This window comes from Phalacrocorax carbo, chromosome 3 (assembly GCF_963921805.1).
Source record: "Phalacrocorax carbo chromosome 3, bPhaCar2.1, whole genome shotgun sequence".
NCBI classification, from domain to species: Eukaryota; Metazoa; Chordata; class Aves; order Suliformes; family Phalacrocoracidae; genus Phalacrocorax; species Phalacrocorax carbo.
In genome coordinates this window covers 38,274,729-38,287,558 of record NC_087515.1, presented here as the reverse complement: position 1 = coordinate 38,287,558, position 12,830 = coordinate 38,274,729, and the positions used below count along the sequence as shown (strand labels likewise).

At 44.2% G+C, this 12,830-nt stretch overlaps 2 protein-coding genes across 2 annotated transcripts in view; one reads left to right on the top strand and one right to left on the bottom strand.

The window, feature by feature from the left end:
• MRPS5 (mitochondrial ribosomal protein S5) overlaps positions 1 to 12,830 on the top strand; it is a 1,175,798-nt gene that overhangs the window by 371,620 nt on the left and 791,348 nt on the right. The window lies entirely within an intron of this gene.
• On the bottom strand, positions 105 to 11,265 carry LOC135312770 (syntabulin-like). Its single transcript, XM_064448528.1, is given in 7 exon segments — positions 105 to 544; positions 547 to 610; positions 612 to 1,254; positions 2,478 to 2,627; positions 3,621 to 3,824; positions 6,604 to 6,703; positions 11,211 to 11,265. Coding segments are annotated over 7 exon segments (1,656 nt in total).

Sequence of the window (12,830 nt, the reverse complement as noted above, 5' to 3'; positions counted from 1 at the left end):
GGGGTGCGGGGGTGGGGAACATGGTGACTGGGAGCAGGAGGACTATTTCTGTAGGCAGCAGTACTCTCAGAAAACACCAGTTACAAACATCCTGTAGAAAGGCTTTACCTTTTCCATTCTGAAACAAGTAACATGTTTTCAAACCGATTTATAGGGCAAATCAAATAGTCAAGAGCAAAACGGTGGACTAGGACAGAACTGCAAAACAACGCTCCAGTACTGTAAATGAGATCTGTTCCTGCTCCATGAGTACTGAAAGCCCGCATGATAGTTGGTACAACAGGGGCTGCTACAGCCAGATCGCTGGCGAGTCTGCTGCTCCAGTATGTCTTCTTTATTCCTGTCTGAGAAACAGTATTGACGTACCCAAAGACTTCATCATCGTGAGGTTCTGTAAAATCAAGTTCTTTCACAAAATGGTTTTCATTAACTCCGTGCTCCACCTTCCTGCATGGAGGTGTCACAGGAGACAAAAGGGTGGTAGAGTTTGGCTCACCTGGAGTTAAGTCCACTACGATACCAGAATCACTGAGGCTTTCAAGAGAAATTGACCCAATTCCTTCAGGGAAGAAGGCGGGCTTAGAGGACAGGCATCTTGAGCTCTGAGCTCTGAACATGTTTTGAATGAACTGCTCCCCTTCTAGGCTATATGGCACCACATCAGTCTGGATGGTCTGCTCCACCATCATGTTTCTGACTTTCTCCTCCTCCTCCTGGGAAAAAGTTAGTTTCTCACCCAGAACATTTTCAAGCATCTCTTGATTCACAATAGAATTGGAGGGAGCTGAATCACTCAACTCAGAGGTTGTGGTGGTCAAACTCTCTTCAAATAAATCAGTCCCGTTAGCTGTGTCCTCATGAAGAAACAGCCCACTACCTGCCAGCTCCTCCAGAGCTTGGTCCTCTGTGGTGGGGCTGTCTGGCATCGTGGTACACAACGGCTTCCCCTCAGAGTCACATGTGTACTCTGGGCGCTGCTCATCTCTCACAGAGCTCTTCAGGGCCATCTCCATGCTCGACACCAAAGATTCCAGTTTCTTGTGTTCAATGCTTACATCTAGGAAGTATTTCTGAAATTTTTTGTCTTTCTCAGCCAAGCTCTTCTTCATGCTCTCAATACCTTGCTTGAGTTCTTTAATTTCCCTCCTTGCTTCCAAGAGGCTCAGCTCCATCTCCACATGATTACACTCGTCTTCGATCCAGTCTTCCTTCATACGTTCCACCTGAGCTTTGAGCTTTTCGATTTCTCTTTCCCTGGAGCAAAATAAAAATATCGTAAAACTTCTGGTGACTGCCTGGTTGAAGAGTCAATGTGAGGCTCCACCTCACTGGGGTGGCTATGCTGCAAAGATGCTCCAAGGAAGAAGCAAATTCCTCCATGCATCATTTGCTGCCACCTCTGAGAGAACTGGCAGAGATGTCAGCTGGCTGCCAAGACGCACTGGCTGATTCCTAGCTGGAGTCACCAACCTGGCCACACAGCCAGCAGCCTTGTGGGCTATGCTGTGATCCTGGACACTTGGAGGTGAAAGTGGTGGCCTCTGGGTTAGGTCCAACCAGTACAGCGCTTGACATCTCACCTACTGCCTCACCCTGGAGGAAATGACAAACAGCTGCCTGGATGTGTCCCCTGTGCCTGCCAGCAGCTCGTCACATATAGCCAGAGCCAACAGTGGCCTCAGACAGCAGGATGGCTCAGGGCTGCAGGCACCTGGCTTGCTTTGCACCGGGCTTGCTTGGCACCCCCCCAGCCCAGCATGGATCCAGAGGCTTCTGCCCTCACTTGCAAGCAAGTGGGGAGAAGGGCCCCCTGCGTGAGATCCAGCCCTCACAGGTACAGATGTCGGGCCACCCAAAGCAGGACCAAGGGGTCCCTGGGACTCTACCTGGGGGCTCCATTCAAACAACCCTTTGTGCCCGCTTGGGTTGTGTGTGCTGGAAAGCCAGTTCTCAGAGCACAGCTTTAGTAAAAGAGAGAACATCTGTTGCTGTGTAATGTACAATGTTGCTTCTTCGCTTAGCATCCATACAAAGTGCTACTGCAAAAAAGTCCATATCTAAGCAACAAAACCACAAGCGGGCACACTAGTTTGTGTCAGAGCTTTTCTTTCAGTAGGGGAAAAGGGGGACATTTGTCGTCGTATTTTCTGAGCGAGGTGGAACTTTTTTTATGTATAAAAGGTCTCAGTGCTAAAGTAGGCTGGTGAAGAACTATCCTTTAAAAGTCTTCTATCGGGAAAGTTCAAAAAAAGGGAAAAAGAGACAGCCATATTTGTAACGAAAGTGCACGGTACATATTCAGTGAGCACACAATGAAACCTTAAATACCTGAAAACAACCTAATCAGCCCGATCATATTTCCAATCTCTTAATGAAAACTTTACATGGTCAAGAAAAGAGTAAAAATGATCAGGACTCCCATCCCTTAATGCTCCTGAATAAATCTTGTCCAGTCTTATTTCTGAAGTGAAATATACCTTTCTGTAACTTTGCACTCGGATTCCTTCAGCTTTTTTTTCAAATGCCGTATTGTAACTTCTTTCTGCTGCAGAGGAGTCAAATACCGCTCCGGATTTTCTGGCTTAGTGCTGCAATTGTGACCACAAGAAATAGATTTCCCTGATCGCCTGAAAAGAAAAAAACCATCACACCATCACATAACATCACTCCTACAGTTCTTCAGTCCTGGCAAAAAGGAACACATCCCATAGACTGATATGGCGCTTGGCTCATTTTGGGCTCCTCAGTGTCCACACAAGTGACTCCCTCTGGCAAATCAAAGTACTTGAGAAAAGGGCTGATTTGTGGCTATAGTACAAAATTTACTATTTATCATACTTGTTTTCAGTGCCATTGCCTCAAATGAGACATTTAACTTTAAAACACCTAGCCATCTCCTCACCCAAAACGGTGCCCAAGAGCAGGCAGCTGGGCCATTGGCAAGGGCACCCAGCTGCAGACACAGCCAGGTAAGGAAGCGTACAGACTGAGTTCAGCTCCACATGTGAGTTAAGAAGCCGAGCACCCTGAAACCTACATTAATCCTATCTAGCTTTAGGTGTGTATCTGACGTGCTTGGCTGTTGAGTTGCCTGGGGTGGGAGGAAAGAGAGAGAAAGGGAGGGAGAGAAACAACAATTTCTTCTCTGCAATACGTGTCGCATGCTCCCGCAGGTATTAGTTTTCTTCCCTGTAGAGGAAACTGCACACAGAGGTACCTAAGGCCGGGCAGGGTGAATTTTCACCCGAGCATACAATATTTTCTATACAACCCCACCCAACTCTCTCCAAAGGAGAAAGGACCTTTCTGTGAAAGAACCAGGAAAGCCACATGAGAACTGACAGCATAAAACCACGGAAAGGAGCCTGCCTTGGAGTGAAAACCAGCTACAAAGTGCTTTGACTAAAAGTAACCTTGAATTTTACAGTACTGAAACAGTAAAACTTTTACATGGGATAGAGCACACTGTTGATTGTCGAGCCACCAATATGAAGAGTCACACCCATGCTGAGGAGCAACACGACCCCTTTGGCAAGCCAGACAACCAGCTGATGCCACATTTGAGTGCAGAGAGGGTAAGTCAGTGTGCTGAACACCAGGATGCTGAAATAAAGACTTACCTCGTCACTTGGCTGCTGTCACTTCCTTTGTTTGAGCCTGAGTTGCTTCTGCTGGCTAAAGAAGCCCCATAATTCTGACGGGTGTTCGCAGGACTCGGCTGGGTTTTGCTCAGTGTTGACAAAGGGGCCTTTTCACGGGAAGCAGGTGGGCTGGGTCTGGACTTGTTGGATAAGGATCCATTATTCTGACCATGAAGGCCACAACTGGAGGAGAACCAACATGGTTAAAGCATACTGGATTATCTTTATCACACAACTCATTATGTGTCTTATTTCACGCACAAAGCTGTCTAAACACTAAAACAGGTAGATAACTGTGAGTGGCCGGGAAGAAAGTCCTGAAGTCATCAGCCACTGCACACTCTTTCACTGACTGTGGGGCTCTCAGTCTGAATTATGTGATCTAGGGAAACGTTGGCCATTTTCACGTTTCTCTGTGGATAGCACGGTTCCCACTGACTCCACCAGATCATCCACATTCCCTGAACCTCTGACTCCATTAAGCAATGAGAGGACTGCAGCCTGGCCTAGGGCCAAAAGAACCACGCTTCAGCCTTCCCTGGCCAGACCGGCAGAGGGATGCCTGCTCATGGAGGTTTGCTCTAAGACTGCTTTCATGCTCCTTGGCAAGCAGCCTGAGGGATCACAGTGTGTGATGAAAACAGATTTGTTTGAGCCACTGTTCCTTTCTCTCTTTGGCATAGAGGGTGCTTCAGCTGCCACTGTCAACTATTCATAGAATCATAGAAGAGAATCATAGAATCATTAAGGTTGGAAAAGACCCCTAGGATCATCAAGTCCAACTGTCAACCCAACATCACCAAGTCTCCTAAACCATGCCCTGAGGTGCCACATCTACACATCTTTTAAGTACCTCCAGGAATGGCGACTCTAACCACCTCCCTGGGCAGCCTGGTCCAATGCCTGACCATTCATTTGCTTAGATATAGTTCAAAGCCTACGGTGAGCAGGCTGAAATAGTATTAAAATAGACAAAGAAAACCACAGATTTTTTTCTTCCTTCCTTCCTTCCTTCCTTCCTTCCTTCCTTCCTTCCTTCCTTCCTTCCTTCCTTCCTTCCTTCCTTCCTTCCTTCCTTCCTTCCTTCCTTCCTTCCTTCCTTCCTTCCTTCCTTCCTTCCTTCCTTCCTTCCTTCCTTCCTTCCTTCCTTCCTTCTTCCAGTTTCCCTCATACGTATCTACCTTTCTTTTCCCACTCTTTATTAAATAACCTGACTGTCGACTGTGGGCTTGAAAGCAACTGCTATCTGTGCTGCTGGCAACTGCCAAAGGACTGAGGTGCTCTGAGCACAGCTTCCCAGGGTGGGTTCCTCGCTTGCTCGCTTGGTTTGTCTTCCTGCACTGCTACACTGCTACCTACATCCTCTCATGGAATTTGTTCTTCTCAACTGTAATGAAAGGGCTGGTTTCAGAAAAGAAAAAGGCAAATCCAGCCAACCAAAGAGGCCTGAACATAAAAATTTAAATACCACAGCACTATGAAGCAAGAACTCTTCTCAAGATTCCCTAACTTGGTTTCGTCCCCCCTCTGAAAATGGAACAGTTTATAAGGAAAGTGGCTGCTGCAAACCTTCATCACACTGCTGTGGTTTGGGTGATTTTATAATTATTTTACAATGAAGTGCGGGACTGTGGTTTGTGACAACACTGAGATTTTTCAGAGGAAGTTGAGTCAAACAGTTAAAAGAGAACATATCGCAAAGGAGACCTCTCCTTCCACTTCGTACAGTACAGCATCAACTCTTGGGTGAGGCAGAATTCACATAGACTGTGCATAATGCAGCAATGCAATTGAAGGAGCATTATTACAGAGGACTTCTGTCTAATTAAGTGGGTCAGGATGCTCTAATTTGAAGTTACATTTAAATGCACAGAAATACATGCAATGATACAGAATCTTACTGCAAGTAAGGTGATTTTAGGGCTTCATATGATACTTAGTATTTTTCACACACACACACGCACCCCCGGCCAGTACCTTTACTGGTTAGATTTAATCTAGAGAGTGCTTAGGTAATGTTTATTTTTCTAATGAACAGTCTCATGACACAGATAGGAAACTGCTCATTAAGCATCATTCTGACAATCTCTGTGCGCTGGGGCACACTCCGACCTCAGAGACATCTGTGTGACTTAAGCCTAGAGGTATCCCACTGCCAGTCCCGGCCTGCCTGCCAGCACTTCCACAAAGGGCAGGAAACCCGTCCTGTCAATCTGAACTCTTTCCACCTACTCCAAAAAATGTAACCAGCAGGGATTTTGTGGGTGGAGCACAATGTGCGCTGCTCCACCCAAATGTCCTCATCCTCGCATTCACAAGCTCTCTGGATTTGCACTTCACAAATGATAGGGAGAAATCTTACAGAAATCTTTCTTGAAAGATTTGTTTAGATAGATAACTCATTTATTTTTTTTTTTTTTTTTTGCATATAGTTTTAGTTACAGAAAGGTTGGGCAAGGGTGTTGAATACAAAAGCATCAAAGGCAATATTGTCTACTTCTTCCTACAAAAAATAAGGTCATGACCTGGAAAGGCACATGCCAAGCTGACAGTTTATTACAAAGAGAAAACAGTGATAAGACCAAAAGGTTAAGGTTAACTTCTTAGAGGTACTGCTGTTAAGCAACATATACCCAGTTGCCTCCTCCTCCACTCCAGCTGAAGTCTCTTCTGTCTTACCTGAGGGTATCTCCCATACTTGTTATGAACAAACAACACAAAAATACCTGTCGGCTGATCTGGCCTATTGACATGTTTTGGTCTCAAAAAATATAGCTTTTTTTTCCCCTTTCTCATATTACAGTTCTCATCAGTGTAAGTGCTGCCCAAGAGCATAGTGTTAGCCAAATTGTTTCAAAACTCACACTAGTGCTATTTTATGTATTAGCTGCAAGGCCTTACGTAGTAGTCTATCTCTGCACTAGCAACTCTCTCACTCTTCAGGAAAAATGGCTTTGCTTACTTGTGAGAAAAAGACCTTTTGCTTCCAGCAGCCGACACATGGGCTTCAGGCACTGAGGTACAGCCTGTGTTGCTTGAAGAGCTAAAATTGGTTTTAATCCCTGGAAAAGAAAAGGGACGAGTAAAAACACAGTGGAAATCATAACTCAAAGGCTGTTTTAAAAATCACGATGAACAACAAGCATCATCCCTTTGCCCATCCTGTGTGAATTTTAGCAGTTGCATGAATTTTCCAACAACCCTGATGTCAAGCACGTGATTTGTTCTGGATTTGCAACATTTCTTCAGAAGTGGCACTTAAACAAGAGCAGAGAAAAACCATTTGGACACAAACCCCTCACACTAAAGAAGCCCTTTTAGGATACGGCTAGGAACATTTGTTGTGACCACCTGTTTGCTTTCTTACAGCCGTCAATACAAGAATCAGGCTGCTCACATGGCTCCTGCAGCAGCACACAACTGTAACTGTAGATTTCGCTTGCTTTAAACCATAGGAAAACACTACGCGCTGGGGGAAAAGCCGCTTCCATTTTGGTCTCTGAGACGATGTACACATACATGCATATGTACATATACACGTGTATAGGCTAATAGGGTATATGCGTCTGCGTATGTACACACATATGCAGGTTCTCGTGGCACACAGAAGGACAGTAAAGCAGTTCTAATAGCCTTAAATCAGTCCAATAATCACGCGCGGCTCTCAAGTGCTTCTGGGGTGTTAAGCCATCTACCTGATTTCTGACTTTCTATGGATCACAGCTTTTATTTCCCAAGCCCTGGCATGTACAGGGAAAACCGCTTTCGTTTTGCTACAATCAGTAGTAGGTAGAGCCACTAAGAAAGTCTTATCACCTGGAAAAATACCCACCCTAAAGTTAGGATTTTTTTCAGTCTGTCACTCAAATGGCAGATGTCCAAAGCCATATCTGGGCCTTACACTGCAAAGCCACAATATTGTACGATGACTTTAATCTGAGGGAATGGAAATAACTTTCCAACAGCCTTTAAACAGCTGGTCAGGGGGAGCATCTCTCACCTGAGAATTTCTGGGCGCCGTCTCACGCACAGACACCCCCAGCCAGCAGCTGCAGACTTACCATGAACCCCATTTTTGCTATATTTTCCATGATGCATCTGCAGATACCATCATCCCCCACTGGGGTGGATAAACCTTCAGCTGCACAGTCGTTCTTAAATCCTTTGCAGAACTGATGGTGATGTGCACGTCTTGTACCCCAGTTGACTACTTTTGTTGCTGTGACAATGTGATTGCGAAAGCTCACACATCTAAGTCCCAGAACAACCCACCTAAGCAGCATTAACCATGAAAGAGGCTGCCGTTTCTCAAAAACCATTTCTTTTGTCTGAACTGGCTATAACACTTGTTTTGCCCTGATCTGAGACTCCCCTGACTAAGAGGAGTGTCTTACCCACCATTTCCCACAAAGGATACCACATATTCAGTCATCATGAATTTCTCATTTGAAATTCATTCATACATATATTTCCATGCTGCAGCCACTCAGTGTCACAGTGCTGGCAGGCAAGACAACTTGGCACCATGCTCTGACGGAAACGCTCATGCCACACGTAATGGCATCCAACACTGAGAGGCCCGTCACTCTGGCCCCAGCCCACCTTGCAGCAGGCTACAAGCGGCAGCACACCCACTCCCTAGGAGCAGAGCTGTGCACCGCTCTGTGCAACGGGAAGAACAACACAGCGATGGCCAACAAAGTGCTGCAACGTTTTCCAGGATTGCTTCTTGCCTGCAAGACACTGGGTGAAATAGTGCAGTATCAAGTGCTGTCCCTGCACTTTATTGCTCAGTGGGCAACGGCACTGAGCTAAGAGAGTGCTGCAAACAGCATCATGCTTTCTGCACTGCCTTTTAGCCTCCTTGCTGCCCTGACAGCACCACTACAGTCACCTAGCTCTAGCTGACATGGAGGGGAGAGGGGAGCCTGCAACCCCACGACTGCATGCTGTGCTGCCCACGATGAGGAGCGCAGGCAGTGCCAGCTGGCACAACCCAGGCAGAGGCAGAAAAGGCAGTGACGGTACGTCAGACGTGTGTGCACATCTGCCCCATGGGTTGGAGGACCACTGCTTAGGGAGCTAACACCGTCCTGCCACAGCACTGCAATTGGCTGGGCAAGGTAGAACAGCTTAGGTATACTTGGTCTGCCAGGACAGTATGCAACCCCATCACATACGTACCTATGTCTATGGAGCCAGTATATACATTTCTTACACAGAGCCACACAACAACCGTACATGCATGCCTGGAGTATAGCATCCCAGTCTGCTATTTATAGCCATTACAGATGGTTGGATACCTTGTGGCATGGTCTTCTGGCCTCAAAAGTCAAATTCTGCTTGCACTTGAGCATGTAATATTTTTCCTTCTATAAGAATAAAGCTCAAACTTTCCTGTGTGCATTTGATTGTCCATGTGCTATCTAAATGGTAAGGTTACAACATAGAAAAAAGGAAGAAGTGTAAGTAATATCTGTGACAGGAACACTGACAGCTGAGCAGAACTGGATTCCTAAAACTCAGGATGCATCTGAGTTTAGTAAATCTCTTAAGCTAATTTAGTCTTTTGGTGTAAGTCTTTCTTATTTGCAACTTCACCACTCTTTCATAGCTGCCAAAGTATAGAAACCACAGAACTACCTATCTTCTGACTCCATAAACATGACCTCTTAATATATATCTATGTGTGTGTATATATAGATATAGAAATCATTCTTGATGCTAGGTTTGCATATAGTCACCCAGTGAAACAGAGCTGTAAATGAAACAGCGCTGACAGAGACAGCTTGTCCTCAGAATGTAAAGCACTTCAATTTGCTGAGCTTCTGTGCCTTCAAAAGCATCCTGTTACACAGCAAAGAGACGAAAACACAAAAACAGGCCTGAATTTCCCACAGCTCCCCTGCCTCCATCAGGAGACCCTGCCTAACCCCTGCACCCAACACACCTGAGAAAAGTAAGTTCTACAATCTAGAGTTTTGGGCAAAGTTGGGCAACCTCTGCCTAGTTGCTCTATCAGATGCTGGGTTTTATTTTCTGTTCATAATTGTGGTTTATTTATTGGAACAGGGACTGGGCATGCATTTCCCCCTTCTTCCAGGCTCTTCCTAATCTCGGAATCATAACGACAGGTGAGGACCAAAAGAGATTGAAGGCATCTAAAACACAGCTTCCCCAGGATTTATATAGCTACGTACGTAAAAGCAAGCAAATGTTCAAAATGCCACCGCTATCTGCAAAGACCTGCTTAGTTGTTTATGGCTGAGTTTAAAAAAGGGGGACAAATATTTTGATAGTTTTATTATTTTAATTTAACTAATTCTTAATTAAAAATAAATCCTTTCCATTTTTAATTTTTAAAATTTTATCTTTTAAAAATATAATTAAATATTCTAATTTAATTAAACAAATTTAAAATTTATTGAATTAAATTAAGTACATTAATTAAAGCATTAAAATATCTCTAAGCATTCTAAATATTTTAGATTGAAGATTGTCTTTGTTCAGTCTGAGAGAAAGGTTTTCTTTAATGTTTTGATTTGGCAGCAAACCCCAAATCAATTCTTTGCATAACTCCGCTTTGAACATAAGAAAATGGCAGACAAAAAAAAAAGAGGGGATGTAGAGGAAAACAGAAAAGGAAATAATCTATCCATTCTCAGAAAACAGTTCAAACAGTTCAAATCCCAGGATTCTCTTTAAAAAGGCGGGGTTCCAAAAAAGGTCAACAACAATGATGACAGGATTACAGGGCACTGTTTATGAAGGAAGATTAAGGGAATACAATTTGTGTATTCTAATCAGTCTGGCAACACTCTACCATGGGGAGGAGGAATACAGCTGGAAAACTGTAAAGAAAACCATTTAACAGCAACACAGGATTCTGGCTATGATGCATGTTATGTCATGAAAAATTACTTTAAATAAAAACTGATGTTTGGTGGAAGTGCTCATAGTAGAATGTAGCTGGAGTATGTTCAGAATATTTTAAGCAGGGCATCAGAAAACTATTTTCAACACTGGCATAAATAATACAGATTGTAAATTACAAGCAGAGCACCAAGAAAAAAAAAAATCTCCTAAGAGAACATCTATAATGGCCTTTCCATAGGCACAGTATTTCCTTCCATACAGGTGAAGCGGGCTGAAAACCACGGAAAACAGCCAGAAAGAGCAGAACATTTGCTGCAGTAGATACACAAATTGCAAAGCCTGTTCCAGCTTGACCTCACACATATTTTAAAACAAATACTTAAGAGCGTGCAGTGTGTATAGCATCGGTTTCTCTTATTTGACTCATATTCCATAACGAATGAGCAGAAGAGAGAAAAAAGCTTCTTAAATATAAAAAAGACTTTTTTTTTTTTTTACTAAAGATCACTGCTCTGGCCATCTTCCATACCTGCCTCAACTCTGACCTCTAAACCTCAGTGCCCTTCTTACGCCAGGAGCTCAGCCATCTTTTCCCGATGGAGGAGGAGCATGTCCCCACAGTCCCCAGGAGACCTGCATCTCTATCAAAAGGCATTTGGCACTAAAAGGTGAATTGGCTGGCACAGGTCTCACCTTGTCCAACAGCCCAGCGGCTGAGGCGCTCCCTGCAAAAGTCCCATATCTGCATCCCCTACTTACTCAGATTTGCAGTTGGAGCCGTGGCTTTCTCACGGACCACACGCAAGGCTGAGCTTGAGGTTGCAGGCATCCTGAGGCGAGAATCTCCCTTTAACAGTTGGCGTCCCACTTTCAGGAGATCTGGAGTGGTATCAGGACAATTAATGGGCCAGAGAGAGAGAGAGAGAGAGAGAGAAGAGTTATGGTGTGCCTGCTGGGTACTTGGCTTCAAACCCCCAATAAAAGAGTAACTAGATTATACAAAGTGGAAGAGCTTCCCTGGGAGCAGACTCCCTGCATCCCCTCAGCCTGCTCAGCAGCCTGCTACTAGGGCACTCGTCTCCTTTGTGCTCAAGTCCAGCCTCCAAAAGAGGCAAACAGATCTAAGTAGAAGTTTCTTTTCCCTTTACTGAACTAAGTAACAGGCATCTCCTTTTAATGTTCTTTTCCTTTGTGAGGAAGGACATAAGCACCTAAGTGCGCAAGATTTGTGCCCGAGACCCTGAATTGTAGGTGGCCTGTGCCACCAGCCCAGAGCTGAGCACATCATTGCTTAGGACAGATGGGATTCAGGCTTTCGCCTTTTACTTGCCCATTCCTCCTTTGTAACTTGCTGGCTTCTTTTCGGGATCCTCTATTATCTCTGTGATGTCTGGGTGCCTGCTGCAGCCCGAGAGTCTTCTGAACAAAAGGAGATATATGTCTTGAGGGGCCTCAGCCCAACCACGTCCCTACTAAGCAACATCAACAATAATTTTTTAGAAAGGGTGGATCATACAATCTGTGACATTTTTCTAGAACACTTTAATTTAACAGGAACTGGCAGATTTGGGTTCAAAAATACAAAACACTTGAAAGCCAAAACAGTCTTTGTAGGTGCTACTTTGTTTATTCTTCTTTGAAAGAAATACGTGGCCCTTTGAATATGTTATCCACACCAATTCAACTCAATTTGTTGAAATTCAAACTCTAAATCTAAAACATATAAAAATCCTAAATAAAAAACCATAGCGCTATGCTAATAATTTTTCAAAGATGCTTTTTCAGCATCTTTTGCTCAAAATATTTGTCTTCCAATTATATTCCGTTCTTATCTCTTGGAAGTTACACAGCACTTTTTTCACTTCAGTGCAATTCAGTTAGCTTATACCCTAAAAATTCTTCGCTCCTGCTAACAAAATTCACGGTGCAACGGGAGATACAGGCTGTCCATGTGCAATGCTAGCTGCCTTGGGCAGCGGTCCTCAGAAACAGGACAAACGGACAGTGCCCAAGCCTATCAGGGATGAACAGGAGAGGAAAAGGCATCTAATTAGACTTACTTGAAGATCCAAGTGTGATCTTCAAACACAAACTTTCTTCCGCAAATGAATGTCTAAGACTGGGTTTCCTTTCTGTTAAACAAAACAAAACAAAACAAAACAAACGTAAAAAAAAACCAAAAAAAAAAAAAAAGAAAAAGAAAAGAGACAGAAACCGTACTTGGCTTCAGTAAAGGCTAACAGCAGAGCTGCCATAGACCTGATGAGGAACACAGGAGATCGGGGTGGGATTCATCTGACTAAGCATGGATGT